This window comes from Mus caroli, chromosome 16 (genome assembly GCF_900094665.2).
Source record: "Mus caroli chromosome 16, CAROLI_EIJ_v1.1, whole genome shotgun sequence".
NCBI lineage: Eukaryota > Metazoa > Chordata > Mammalia > Rodentia > Muridae > Mus > Mus caroli.
In genome coordinates, this window is record NC_034585.1 from 90,999,012 (window position 1) to 91,014,270 (window position 15,259).

Sequence of the window (15,259 nt, forward strand, 5' to 3'; positions counted from 1 at the left end):
CTTACTGCTTTTAGTATTCTGTCTTTATTTAGAGCATTTGTTGTTCTGATTATTATGTGTCGGGAGGTATTTCTTTTCTGGTCCAGTCTATTTCGAGTTCTGTAGGCTTCTTGTATGTTCATGGGCATCTCTTTCTTTAGATTTGGGAAGTTTTCTTCTATAATTTTGTTGAATATGTTGAATATGTCAGCTCAGTCTGGGAGTCTCCTGAGGGTGATGGGCAGGGTTTCTCAGAGCTTTTGTCTCCTGTAAGGATGTTATAGTCTGTGTAACATCCATCCTCCAGCCCTCTTCCACTCAGCACTTATCTGTTTCCAGTTTACCCTGGCAAGGTAGGAAATGTGGCTGAGAGTATATCCTTGTCTTTTCACTGTTTCTTCTGAGGCTTCATTGTGGCTCCAGTTTGTCATAGCCCCCCCCCCCATTACTACGAGGGCATTTCTGTACATGCCCTGGCCTCCAGTTCTTCTCCAGCTTAGGATGCTGGCTAGTCAGGGTTCAGGGTTATTGACTACAAGCTGTACTGTTTTGAGGACCCAACCCCCTCTTTCACCCAGATCATAGTCTGAAAGGGCTGTAGTCTAAACTGAGCTCTCTAGCTATGAGCCAGCCTGCAGCCAGTACTCTTCCTCATCTGGGTTGCTGAGGAGCTCATTGGGCCAGAAAAATGGCTTATCCATAGAGACATAGGGTGCTACCGGCAACAGAGGCTCCTGCTTGTTGCTAATAGGATTTGGAGCAGGTAAAAGCTTGGCTCTGTAAACAGCACAGCAACTGCCAAGCAGGAGCTCAGGGCTATGTACAGCTCAAGAGATGACAGCATTTGGGGCTATTTGGAGGTTTCCTGTTAATGCCCCAGCTTCCAGTACCTCTGAGCACCACATACCTGAGTCTCCATCCCTAGGCTGGTGAGAGCTGCTACATGTATATCTTCATCCTGGACTATGTGGCATGACTCTAATCACAGCCTATATCCAACAGTTACCCTGCGGCAGGCTCACTTTTGGAAGGCTGGGGGACCCCATCTGACAGAGCAGCTCCCGCAACTCTTTTCTGTTCCTTGTCTTTCCAGTTGAAGTCTAGAGTGCTGTTGTCCAATGCCATGGAGTAGACATGTGAGGGTGGGAGTGATGCTCTTGAGTCAAGCCCTTCATCATTTTCTGATAGTTTCAGTGCAGAGGCCTTTTAAGACTTCTAAGGGTGAGGATTGTCACAAGGACAGAGTGTTAGGGGGCTGTAGGTGTGCCCCACAGACAGCTAGCCACTGTGGCCAGAATCTTAAGTAGGGCAGTGGCTGCTGTGGATCACCGCAGAGGATGGTAAGCTTTATCAATGGTGCAAGATATAGGCTTTCAGAACTGCTTAATCCCCCTTTGCCTGGAACTCCTTTTTGTTCAACCCCATGTGGGGTCTTCCTAGAGTATTGGAGTATTCAAGATTTATTTGTTTTATGTGTATGGGTGGTTTTGCCCACATGTTTATATGTGTATCTTATATGTGTGGTACTGTCAGAGAAACCAGAGTAGTGCGTCAGAACTCATGGGAGTGAAGTTATTGATGATTGTGAGTCACTATATAGTTTTGAGGAAGGGGACTTGGGTCCTCCACAAGAGCAGCATATTCTAACCACTCTACCAGTTCTTCAGCCCCAGGGGTTTTTGATCTTAGGGATTTATACTCCCAATTCATGCCATATCCTGATAGAAACATGGGGGTGTGTTTCCAAATGATGGACATTTGAATTCCTAAAAAATGCTGGCTGAATATGAGGTATGCATGGCTCCTATAGAAACCCGTGCCTGGTACCCTGATAAATCAGTGCAGCATATCCAAGAATCACTTGGAGTGCTTGTGCAAGCCCATAGGGCTCTTCCAGAGTGCCTAGACAAGAGCAGGCCTAAGAACTTGTATTTTCACATGTTCCTCAGGTGACCTGCTTGGCGAAAATGTCCTTTTAGACACAGGCAGCATATTTTTAAGGCAGTGTCCTCTCTGAGTTCTAGGAGGCTGCCTAAGCTGCGCCTTGTGTGCCCACAGCGGTGAGCTGCTTATGCTTCTGGGTGCAGTGATCAGCACCAAGCACAAGGTCTCAAGGGTTAATACCCCCCCATCTGCAGCAGAATTTTTTTTCAGTCTTCAGTGTTTTAGATGTATCCCAAGACATACCACATTCAATATTGTTAGAAGCATAAGATTTTAGGTTGTAGAACCCAGCTCAGGTATTAAATGTCTAGAAAAGTTGGAAGAAAAAAAAAGAGATTACCAAAATGGAGACTTGCCAAGCATGACGCCTCTCCAGTGCTGGCTCCTGTCACGATGGGGTGTGCGGTTAGGGTATGGAACATGGCCATTGATTACTAAGTAAGAGCTTGTAGTGGTAGACGGAGCTCAGGTGTACCATGATTGACACATCTTAGTACGGAACTCACAAGGCTTTAAATTTTTGCTACAAATCACAATCAGCTCATGGGACAAGCGAACCTTTTCTATTTTGGTCTAAAACCATGGGCTTTATGAATGCCTTCTACCTAGATAAGTATGCAACAGAAATGGCTGTCTGTCCTCCTCTTCTGGGGCCTTCATTTGCAGTCAGTCAACTTTTCCGGTGGTTTTTAGCAATTCTGTCTCTTTACCATTCCATTTTCGAGGGCATATGAATGTTTCATAACCCAGCTTGTGCCTTCCCCACTAATCCATTCCCCCTGTTGAGATAAACAGAAATAAACCTGTGATAAATTTAGAAAGCGGCAGTGCATTTGTGCACCCCAGCAGCATAAACAGAGGCAAACAACTGCAAAAGCCTCCAACACTCCCAGCAGAAGGAGCCCTCCAGAGAGACCCCCAGCAAGATACTCCATCCACCAAGCAGGCTTTCTTTCCTGATTGGGAGTCTGTAAATGAAAGCCACACGGCAGCTTGAGATGATTCCCACTCAAGATCCACAACGTTCCACTGCAGCTGAATAATTCATCCTGCCCCACTGCATTATTTAAGATGTTCGATACGCTCACTGTGCCCTGCAGTCTGAACTGCTATCCTCAGGGCAGGCGGGGGAAATGGGTCTCACATAACTTCTTTGCTTTTGAGACAGGGTCTCACTGGGTGGTTCAGAGTAGGTTGAATTCACGATCCTCCTGCCTCAGTCTCCCAGGTGGCGGGCTTACGGGCACATGTTAGGCTTGTACTCACATCCTCTTGGGATGATGTCACTGGCCTTGTAGAGGAGCCAGGGTTAGTTTAGAAGGTTTCTGAATGAGAAACCAGCGTCACACAATGCCGCAGGAGATACGGGGGTGGTGTTTTTCAGGTCAGCACTTCCATTTTGCATTTGCTTTTTTAGAAGGAATGTGTGTGTTATTTGAAGATGTTCATAAATAGCTTATGTTTTAAAAGAAAAAAAACACCTACCAGGTAAAGCAAGAACTTCCATGGGGAGATTACAAAACAAAACAAAACATAAAAATCTTTGCATCTGTAATTTGATTTGGTAAAAATGAGTCTTGGATTCCTAGAATGAGCTTGCTCTTTGGGCTTGGAAATCACCCAGAGTGTGTGTTGCTGAAGAAAAGGAAGGAGAGGGCATGTCTCTGTACAGTTGTTCATCCTTGTTCCCCAGTGCATCTTCCCAGGTTAGTGCCTCTCAGAGGAGCACAGTGCCTGGGCCCCAGCCAGTTAGCACACTGACCCTTCTACCTTTGTTACCAGGAACTCACTAAACATCGGCCCGGTCCAGCAACTCATCCACGGGTTTCCTTTGACATCGCCAGTCCTCAGAAGGTCAGAAATGTGACTTTAGTGTAATAAAGACTTCTCATGGCAGTACTTGGTGCACACCCACCAAGTCAATGCCATTCTCTTCCGTATCCTGAGACTGGGTCTCAGTTTTGCCAAGGAGTCTGCATCGGAGTCACCGGAGCTGATGGTTAATAGTGACAGGAGGAATCAGTTTCCCTGTATTCCAAGAAGTATTTGGTTTTGAGATGTGTCATGGTTTTGGTGAATTCCTCAAGGTGGCCGAGTAAAACCCGAGTGTCTGTCATGGTGGCATTCCTCATGACTTGACACTCCTGCCGATCCAATGAAGGGCAGATATAGATTCTGCCACGACCTTCAAAATCCTTCTGTTGTCTGAGATCATGGTAATATGGTCTTTATGTGTACTTCGCAGCTAGGGACATTACTGAACATTATTACAGAAACAAGAGCCTAACAGCTAGACTCAACTGCATCTTGTAAGTAACTGGCAGCTGGAGCTCAGGGATGCAGTAAGACAAGAGGCAGTGTCAGCACACATGTCCCAATGCTCTCTGCAAGACAGTCATCCCCATGTGCGCCCTGATCCTCGTCACCACAGTTGTGGGTGAATTAGGCGTGGATTCTGCCTGATGAGGGACAAAGCTCACATTCTGCCAGCATCATGAAAGAACTGGAGAGAGACATATACTATTTAATAAACAAAAGCCAAACACCTTGTATTATCTTTTTCTTTTGTTGTATTTTTAATTCATCCTTTGAGAATCTCATAGGTGGACACAATGTGCTTTTATCCATTCTGTGATATTAAAACCTCCTCCGACTCCTCCCAGACCTCCCAACACTCCCATTCCAACTTCATGCCCTCTTCTTTTTCAAACAGTTCTGCTGTATATGGGTGGGTGTGGGGCCGTCCACTAGAAAATGGACAACTTACTAGGGACTAACACTTCCACATTGAAGTCCATCACTAAAAGAAACCAAGACAGGAACTCAAACAGGGCAGGAACTTGGAGGCAGGAGCTGATGCCAAGGCCATGGAGGGATGCTGCTTACTGCCTTGTTTCTCATGGTTTGCTTAGCCTGCTTTCTTATAGAACCCAAGACCACTAGCCCAGGGATGGAATGGACTGGGTCCTCTCCTGTCAATCACTAACTAAGAAAATGCCCTACAGGTTTGTCTACAGCCTAATCTCATGGAGACATTTTCTTAATTGAGGCTTCCACCTCTCTGATGACCATACTTGTGTTAAGTTGACATGAAACTGTCCTGGACACCTTCCATGCTGTGATATTGACTGGCTTGGTCTTGCACAAGCCTTGTCCAGGCAGTCATCACTGCTGTGAATTCATAAGTGCAGTGGTCCTGCTGGGTCCAGAAAGCAATGATTTTTACCAGTCTTCCCTGACATCTGGCTCTTCCAGTCCCTCTATCCCCTCTTCTGTGATGGTTCCTGAGCCTTGGCCAGCGAGGGGATGATACAATTGCCTGTTTAGGGTGAGCACTCCACAGTCCCTTATTCTCTGCATGTGGACTGATTATGAGTCTGTATTAACTGCTGTCCACTGTGTGAGGAGATACCTCTGGTGAGGGAGGGATGAGAATTGGTGCTGCCTTTTAAAATTATTATTTTATGTATATGGGTGTTTTGCCTGCATTAATGTGTGTGTATCACATGTGTGCGGTGCCCATGGATGCCAGAAGAGGGCATTACATCCTCTAGAACTGAAGTTAAAGACTAGCTGCTAACTGCCATGTGGATGCTGGGCACTGAACCTGAGCTCTCTGGAAGAGCAACCAGTGTTCTTAACCACTGAGCCATCTCTCTAACCCTGGTGCTGCCTTTCTCAATGCTAAGATTTTGGGTGGTAATTCCAAGAATCATAGCATTTAGAGATGAAGCAATTTCTAAGAAGGAAGTTAGGAGACCTTCTCATCCCATGTAAAATTAACATGGAGATTAAGATTCAGGATGAAATTTCTGCCCTTTCCAAATCCCTTTTACATCTAGGTATGCTCAATGAATTTCACCACCTGCATATGGTGCACTCACATTTAGCCCAGAGGCAAGACCATTATTTTGTGATACAAATGGGTTGGTACAGATTTCTCTGCTGGCTAGCAATCACTCCCATGTTTAACTATGCTACTGATAAGGTAGAATTTGACTTTTGACATATGTCAAGACTATTCCTGTGAAGACTAAATAAATGTCTATTCACCTTAGATAGGGAACCTACAACTGACCAAGGTATGGATAGCACCACAATCCAACTTGGGGGACCAATGGGTTTTATTGGGGCTACTTACAGACATATGGGGGAGGGATTACTTACAGGAGCAGAAATCACTCTGGGACAGCCACATCACAAAAGCCTACCTCAGCGTGGGTGATGGCTCACAAGATCTGAAAACTTGAAACTCACTGCCTCACCCACAGACTGCTCAAGAGGCTACAAAGTGTCCTTTCCAGGTTGTTGGGTTTATCTGAGCCTCTTGCAGGCAGCTCAGCTTTTTTGAGAGTAACTCTTGGCAGTCTCTATCGCTTGTATACTCATGGGAAGGAGGACCTAGTGATTCTGGCCAATTTCAGGGACTCCTTGGAACTATTCTGAGTTGTTCACTTCCTGTCTTAAAATTGTTTCACTGCCAGATTGAGTGTTTCACTCTCCGGTCAACATCTTGTCTCAAGAAGTTTCCTTCTAAAATGGCAGGTTTTCATCATGGAGGAAACTGTTACCTAACCATAGATTCTAGTGAATTCTGTGAAATTATTCAATGAAGGATCAAGATGGCATTCCTTGTCACTCAGCGCTCCTGCTTGTTGCAGAGCCACATAACACTACTTAAACTTAAGTTTTAAAAAAACGAAACAAGATAAAAGATCTTTTCCCTCAGCTACATCAGCCCATTTCAAGTGGTTGATAGTCATTCATGACTAGTACTGTACACGCAGTCAGATGATAGGTTTTTGTTGTTGAAACAAACTCTGTTGGACAGAGATGAGAGAGAATGAGAGGAGAGGGGGGTGAGGAAGGGAGGAGGGAGGGAGGGAGGGAGAGGGAGAGAGAGAGAGAGGGAGGGAGGGAGAGGGGNGAGAGAGAGAGAGAGAGAGAGAGAGAGAGAGAGAGAGAGAGAGAGAGAGAGAGAGAGAGAGTTGTAAATGACCTTGACATGTCATGGGCTCTTCCACCAAACACAATCTGTGTTTCTTTCAGTGTGAAAGCCTGCAGTCGACCAGTTTCTATTTAGGGATCTTGCAAACCTCAAGGCAGCTCTCAGCTCAACATGGTGTTTTGCTGATGTGGTAAAAGTGTCTTTCACTCTGCAGACAGTTGAGGCAGGCTCAGGGGGCTGGGGTGGGAGGAGGCAATCAGCAAATGACATAGACAAGGTCGTTTCTCCAAAACATAGAAGAGGGTCTCCGGTGATGAATGACTGATAGGGATGCAAATCTAGTTAAATGGGTGTCCCCCAAAGCCTTGTGCCATCGAATCCTGGCTAGGGAATGACCCCACTTGACTTCCTGGCTAGTTTTGAACTTGCCTGATCTTTCTAAGGCCTCATGTAGTTGACTTAGAGCAGCAGGACTGAAGTGGTGATGCCAGTCCCTGAGGACAACGGGGAGCCTTTCTTCTCTGTGTGACTCTGCAAAGGAAGAAGGCGAGGGTAAGATGATAAACAAAGTCTGAGCAAGATGGAGCACACCAAGAGCTCTGGTGTCCTTGGATTAGGCAAACAAAAAGACCTGAGAGGACTGGCAGGGCAGTAGATGTTGGCTAGACCTGTATAGAGCAGGCCTTGTGGTTGTTGGAGGGACATAGCCAAACCATGGGAATCTGCCCTGAACCAGCCCTAGCTGGAAGCCAGATGCCCTGTAAGCTCACTGAGGTTAGGGTTAGTGTATAAGTCAGTTTCTGGGGAGGACTGAGCTGGGTGAGGTGGTATACAATGGGTGTGGGTAGACAGGGAATGTCCAGGGATTAAGGAATGGAGAGTGCATTTGTGAAGAAGGAAGGAAATATGCTTTGCCTAGCAGGTACATGGCTCCTCTCCCTAAAGGATAAGCCATTTGAAGTGCACATCACCAGAATGCCCTAGGCATGTGCCCTCCTTGATTGAGTAGCTCAGGCCCTTTGGTGCCCATGTTCACATCCACAGAACAAGGAGACAGAATGGGGATCCTCTGAGATGCTCAGAGATGCTCATACCCACAGGCAAGCCGGCACCAGCATCCGTCCTATCCTCTCCCAGTGTAGCCCAGTGAACACCCTTCACCCTGGCAGTACCGAGGTGGGTATTTCTACAGATGGCAAATGTTTGATTCCCTCCAGCTCAGTCTGGAACCCTTGGGCACTGAGGCCTTGACCAAAGTGTCTGTGGTTTGTGGTGGTGGCTTGAGTCCTAAGCAGCTCCCATTACGTTCCCTATGCTGCTGGGAGCATGTGCCATTTCTAAAATATGCAATGGGATAGTGAGCACTGGGGCCCTAGGCAGATCCATGAGAACTATTGCCCAGACAGCAGCTTCAGGCTGAGAGATTGATGTCTTACCTCCTAGTAATACTGGGTTGACACAGCGAAACTTCCAGAAGGTTCTGGTTAAGTCTGTGGAGGAATGCAGGTAACCCAAAGTTGGTGTAACCAAAATGTGTTAAATATATTTTTCTCTAGAAACATAAATAGCGTGTGTGTGTGTGTGTGTGTGTGTGTGTGTGTGTGTGTGTTTATTGGGCCCTATTTGGCCCTGGTTTGGGCCTTGAGGACAAACCTGAGCCTGGCTCGAGTTTTGAAAACTGTCTCAGTCACTTCTGTACTGGAGTGACTCAGCACGGCCTGCTTAAGCCTGCCTTTGCCTAGCTACTGCTGATGTAAAATAACTTTGTTGGCTCTGTCAGAAACCCATTCATCATCCTTCCCCTACCCCTTTGTCAGCTCAGCTCAGCAAACCCCCCCACCTCCTCTCTCAGCCCTTTATAAACAAAAAGATTGATACAATTAAATGAGTTTCTGCTTTGACAGACTCCCCACTCCATGTGGTTATTCTCTGGATGGCAGGAGATCAACACTCACCATCCCACTTTAGCCCCCAGGAGAGACTTGGCTGGAATGGGTTCTCTCCTCTCAGCCTGGACCTGCTAGCAGGCACGGAGCTGGCGTGTGTGTGTGTGTGTGTGTGTGTGTGTGTGTGTGTGTGTGTATGTGTGTGTGTGTGTTTTACAGGATAGCTTCATTTGCAAAATGGACAATAAAGTCTGAGGTAGTCCAACTAATAGAAGCAACTCTAAATAAAAAACTAATTTTAAAAACTGCAAGTAATGGAGTCCCTATCCCACCACCCCACCTTCAGAAAGGACAAGTCGGAAAGTTAGGAGCAGTGTAGCAGCTGAAGGCTCCTATCATGAGGGTAGCAAGGATGAAAGTTTTGTCTCCTTCCTGCCTCCTGGCACCTTCACGGTTTGTGTGTGCATTCAGCTCTGTGTGCTCTGTGCCTGTGTATATGTGTGTGCTTGTGCATGAATACATATTTGATTGATAGGTGCATATGTTTATGTAGTGTATGTATTTATATCTACATATTGTATGTATGTGTACTTGTGTGTACATGAGTGTGTCCACATATATGGTGTGTATATATATATATATATGTGTATATATATATATATATATATATATATTTGTATGTTAGTGTATGTGCTATGTATTTATGTGTACGTGTGGGCTCCAGTTTGCCACCCCAGCTTCAAATCCAAATTGCCTTTCTGGCCACCAAGGACAAAGAGGTCCCTCTCTGTCTACAGGGGTGTTGAGTGACTTCTTTCCTGTCCCTCTGATTCTCTCTCTCTCTCTCTCTCTGTATGCATATATACATTGCAGCTCAGTCTTTATGAGGGTCCCCCAACAACTGGAGCAGGGGATGTTTCTAAAGATGTTGCTTGTCTGCGGAATCTGTTTCCCTAACTGGGTTGCTTTGCCTGACCTCACTGGAAAGGGACGTGTCTAACTATGCAGTGACTCTATGTGGCAGTGTCAGGGGGGATACCTGGAGTGGGGGCACCCTTTCAGAGGAGAAGGGGAGGTGGGGATGGGGGAGGGACTTTGTGAGGGGGAACTGGGAGTGGTGGCAGCAATCTGGATTAAAATGAATAAATAAATTAATTAATGTAAAACTGTATGTTCACTTTTTGTGTGTGTGTTTGCCTGCACGTATGTGTATGCACTACATGCAGACCTGGTTTCCTTGGAAGCATGAAGAGAGCGTTGGATTCCCTGTAGACAAGTCATAGAAGGTTATGAGACACTGTGTGGCTACTGGAAACTGAGCCTGGGTCCTCGGCAAGGTCATTAAGTTCTCTGGATGCTGAACCATCTATCCAGCCCCTTTCCATAAACTTTACCACCAACACTCAAGCTGTTCTGCCTGCCTGACAGGATGCTCAGTGTCCCTGAACCCTCCCGACTCCTGACTCAACACCTCTGACGTGTTAATGTCACCGTGTCTCCTCCCTAGAGCTAGTGGCTAATGGTCTAAATGTGATACTGGACTATTTTGCATTCAATGTATGTTTTCCTAGTCAATTCCCCACAGGAAGGCAAGCTCCATATTGGCCTGTCCTTGTCTGTTCTGATGCTGCTTGCATTGGGGCAGGCACCTTCTGTATCGCCAGTGAATGCTCACTGAAAAGATGCATTACAAAAGCTGGTGCGAACATTGATTTTACTTCTAGGCAGTGGCTTGGCTGCTTTAGGAATCTGTGCTTGCTCAGAACTGGCCCTTCATTGGGTCCTTAACTACCGAAGTATCTTAAGGCCAGGAGACCAACAGGGATGAAAGCTACACCTGTGAGTGGTAGCTGTGGGATGTTTTGTGGGAGGCTATTGCAGTGCTGGAGTGCCCCTCTTTGGAGTCAGGAGGCCCACAGGAGTTTATTGCAGAGCAAGCCTGGAGAGAGGTGACTGAGCCTCTTCCTGTGCAGCCTGGGGTGCAATGTCTGAGCCTCTGAGAAATGATCTTTGGCAGAGGTCTGGTTCCACATGCATCCAGGGTTGCTTGATGTTTGCTCTTTCTTTTCTTTTCTTTTCTTTTCTTTTCTTTTCTTTTCTTTTCTTTTCTTTTCTTTTCTTTTCTTTTCTTTTCTTTCTTTCCTTCTTTCCTTCCTTCCTTCTTTCCTTCCTTTTTTATCCCTCTCTCCCTTCCTCATTCCTTCCCTCCCTTGCTTCCTCCCTCATTTCCTTCCTCCCTCCTTCCCCCTTCCCTTTCTTTTTATGGAACTGTGACTCTGACTAAGACCACCACATGTACTAAGCAAGAACTGGACCTCTGAGCTAAGTTGCTTATTTCTTTTTTACTTTTTGTTACATATTTAATCTTTAAAGATTTACTTTATTACTTATTCATCTACATGTGAGCAGGTCTGTGTGCACATCCATGCAGGTACAAATGGATTCTCATGGAGGACAGAAGAGGACATCAGATCCTCTGGGGCTGGAGTTACAGATAGCTGTGAGCAGCCCATAAGTGCTGGGAACTGAACCCAGGTCCTCTGCAAGAACAGTAGGCCCATTAATCTCCAAGCCATCTAACTAGCCCCCTTGACTTTTTATTTTGATACATACATAGTCTCACTAAATCACTCAGACTGGCCTTGAACTCACACTGCAGCCCAGATAGGGCTTGAACTTGCAGACTACCTGACCATGCCTCACTGAGTAGTCCAGAACTTCAAGCTTGTATCACTAGACCTGATGGATTTCTTAACAATTAACAGTACTAATAGTCACTTGCTTGGAAGAAAGCTTGTGATTCCAACACCTAAAAATACTTGCAAAATCATCTTTTTGGGGGGGCCTTTTGGTAGACTGTAGATAACAGCCCTGCCATAGGAATATCTGAGTTGCTAACAGGACTTACTGAGAATCCCCAGAATCTGCTGGAGACATCTGCTGATATGAAATGTAGGTCCACTGGCTTCACCCTCTTCTGTCCCCTGCCTTTGTCTAGATGGTGGCCTTTTTCATAGATATTTATACAAACTTCGCTGTGTCTTTTCTTGTCTAAATTCACTTTTCTGTCATCTGTGAGCCTAGAGGACTCATCTTACCTCCATCACTTAAATCCTACATGCCACATCCTTGCACTAAGCATCCATCCACCCAATAATTCAGAATCATGGGTTTGTCTCTGTAAATCTGTCAGTCATTCTGACTACTCTCTCTCCCCTGCTCCTGTCATGCATCAGGAAACACAAAACGGAAATGGTTAAAGAAAATCAAACAGACCCCTAACCAAACCAGAAATACTTCTAAAAGGTACAGGAATCCAGGCCCAACCCCTATAAATAGTTTTCAAAGTATTTAATATGTGTCTTATGATACAAGACAGTTGATTTAAGTGCCTGCTGCCGAAATGATCTGTGCTATTTTAGAAAGCAGGGGAAAGTGTCAATAAAATATGTTTCTGTCGTGTGAGCCTGCAAATGCTGTAAGCGAAGTTTATATAAAAATTAAAAATTAATAGCTGAAGAGAGAGTGGTGGCATGCTCTACAAAATGCTCCTTAAGTTACCTTTTCTGTGGCAAGTGTAGGGCATCCTGAGAGCACTGCACTCTGGGAAGGCTACCCACAGATGCCCCAGTCAGATGACTGGAGCTTTGAGATAGACTCTTGACTTGCCCTGGGGTGCAGCCTCTTTGGTACCTCAGAACTGTCACACTGATAAAGGCCAAAATGCTTCAGCACCATTGTTCACTGACCTTTCACGGAAGCATCAAGGTTATCCAATAAGCCTTATTTGTCAGAGCTTCCTTTGGGCATAAAGAATATTCCTGTCTGTATAGAATGTCCAAGTTGTTGGTTTTGCTGGTGTTTAAAGCTTGGCTTAGTTTGCAGTTGCATCTCTGTGAACTTGCATTTAGGATGACCGGCTGATGCTTCTCTGGTGCGTGGACTGTATAAGGACATTTTAAGATACTGGTGAAATTTATTAGAGAATCAGAATTGCCACTTGGATTTAGTGACTTCACCACCCAGTGTCCTGATTATGTGACCCCCATGGTAGCAGGACTGGTGAGTTTAGCAGTGTGAGTCTCTCCTCCTTCAAAGAAGGTGGTTCCGGTAAGGAAGAGCTCAGGGTAGGGAAATGGAGGCACCAAAGGCGACCTGCGGGTGTGTAAGCTGTCAACATAATGCACAAGGCCAGTAAGGGTTGTTGCTGTAGGTGGGGTGAGCCCAAGCCCAGTGGCACTGTGGCGAGGAATACAGGCTGCTTCTAAGGATGGTTTTAAGGGCTGGAGGCCACAAGGAGGGTGTTCTTTCATTTTTGTTGACTGGTGGCGTTAGCCTCCCTCCCAACTGAGAAGACTCTGTGGCAGAGAGGGAAGACTCAAAGCGGCTGTCAAATGAGAGGCTACAAAGCGTGAAGGGCTGTGTCTGAATGCTTTACCGCAGCCACAGGCAGAAAGATGTTGAGTCAGTATATGGGAGCCAGGTGCTTCCACTTCCGGGGACCACACCCCACTTTTCTATTTGACTCTTGCTCAAGCAAACCAAGATCAGGGGAAGAGCTGAAATGGAAGGCAGGAAAGCTACATCTTCTGGGGCGGCTTTAGATTTTCGGCTGTTATAGCAAACTGCGTGGCATGTAGAAGAACAGTGCGGCATTACAGCTGCTTTTGGATTCTGACGATTACAGGGACACAAGATCACAAGGAAACCGGAGAGTGGCGGGCAGTCCGCTGCAGGTAATGTGCAGAGGTTCTACGTATCTTACAGGTACGTAGGATCGATGAGGCACATAAGCAAAAAAAAAGTAGGGTGTTCTTCACACCCATTTACCGCTTCAGGATAAATGAGAGCAGGTACAACAGGGGCTGGAAATAATGCAAGGTTTCACCCTCTTCCCTGACAAATACACAACCCCTAACCTGAAAGCCCCAAGCCCGTGACGGTTAGAGCGTGAGCTAGAGCCGGCCATGGATGGTTCAGCCCTGCAGACTCCCCACTTCTCATTTCATCCTTGAAATAAAAACAGTAACATGTTCTGAGTAGGATCCTGAAATAAATCTGGAGTTTATGCCATCTAAAAGTCCAAAATACAGAACAGATTAGAGCTGAGAGACTGGATGATGGGGAGACGTCTGCACACATGTTTAAGTAAATGATTTAAGAATGAGACTCTGAGCATCCTTACAAAGTAGTAAGGTAAGGTGAGTGGAGTGAGGAGACTGATTGATCTGGGGAGGCATGGTGGTTTTAATAATAATGGCCCCCATTGGGTGTAGCACTTGAATGCTTAGTCATCAAGGAGTAGCACCCGTTGAGGTTGAGAAGGATTAGGAGGTGTGGCTTTGTTGGAGTGGGTGTGGCCTTTGTTGGAGTGGGTGTGGCCTTTGTTGGAGTGGGTGTGGCCTTTGTTGGAGGAAGTGGGTCACTGGGGGTGGGATTTGGGGTTTCATGAGCCCAAGCCAGACCCATTAGCCCTTTTCTCCTGCTGCCTGTCGATCTAGATGTAGAACTCCCAGCTACATCTCCAGCAACATGTCTGCCTGCATGCCACCATGCCTTCCCACAGTCATGATGATGGACTTAAATCCATGAAACAGTAACCCAGCCCCAATTCAATGCTTTCCTTCCTAAGAGTTGTATAGTTATGATGTTGATTCACAGTAATACAACGCTGAGTTAGACAGGAGGGTGGGGGAGGGGCCTTGTTTTCACAGGGTACTAAATTCTTTGGAAATTTGTCTCTTTAGAGTTGCTTAAGTCTAGGAAGAGATCCTGATAAGACAGCCATTTAGGAATGGGTATCCCCGGGACACCAAAGCTGACTCAGAGAGTAGACTGAGTGTGGTCAAGCCTAACTAATGAGTACAGAGAGACGAAGCATGCACTGTAGAATCAGAAGATTGGAAGAACCCTGTTTGGGTGTTTGTTCTACACTGGTTCATCATGGAAGGGAAGGTGCTGGAGACCATCAAGAGTAAAGATGTGGAAAGAGAGGAAAGAAAATCCCAGCATTCTGCAAAGGGTGGGCCCAAGGACCCAAACAGTGGACAAGTGACCTCGTAAGGAGCAGACAAGACAGAATGGAGGTGGAAGGAAGTGTCCTGAATGTGCCGTCCCTTGCATCAAATCTTCCTCAGTTCATCCCAGCGTGGATGAGGGTCCCTGAGGCCTTCTGAGGTGGAGCTTGCAAGGCCAGCTTCCCCTCCATGGTTTGATCACACACTAGGTTCCTATTACTGAGCTATGGAAGCAAAACACTGCAAGTAAAATCCAGTCACTGGTGGCTTGAACACACAGTGGAAGTGGGGGTGCACATGTGGCAACAAGCTAGTTTGCTCCCCAAACTCCTGCAGGGGTTCACACTTTCAAATCACACACTAATGGCAGCCAGAGGGTAGAAACTTAATGTTAGTGTGGTGGCTAACACTGAGGCCTTTGGAAATTATTAGATCAGATGCAGTCATTAGATTGAAGCTTCCATGATTATTTTGGTCACTGAATA

General features: G+C 46.1%; 1 protein-coding gene across 3 annotated transcripts in view; it reads left to right on the forward strand.

Moving 5' to 3' along the window:
* Nucleotides 1–15,259, forward strand: part of Igsf5 (immunoglobulin superfamily member 5) — a 51,997-nt gene that overhangs the window by 35,205 nt on the left and 1,533 nt on the right. For 2 of the 3 annotated variants that reach the window (XM_021185454.2, XM_021185455.2), the window contains one exon: nt 3,706–4,473. The exons of the other annotated variant lie outside the window; for it this stretch is intronic. In XM_021185454.2, coding sequence (XP_021041113.1) covers nt 3,706–3,801 — 96 coding nt within the window. In that variant the 3' untranslated portion in view covers nt 3,802–4,473. Of the gene's footprint in view, nt 1–3,705; nt 4,474–15,259 lie in introns of those variants that run through there. 3 annotated transcript variants of the gene reach the window in all.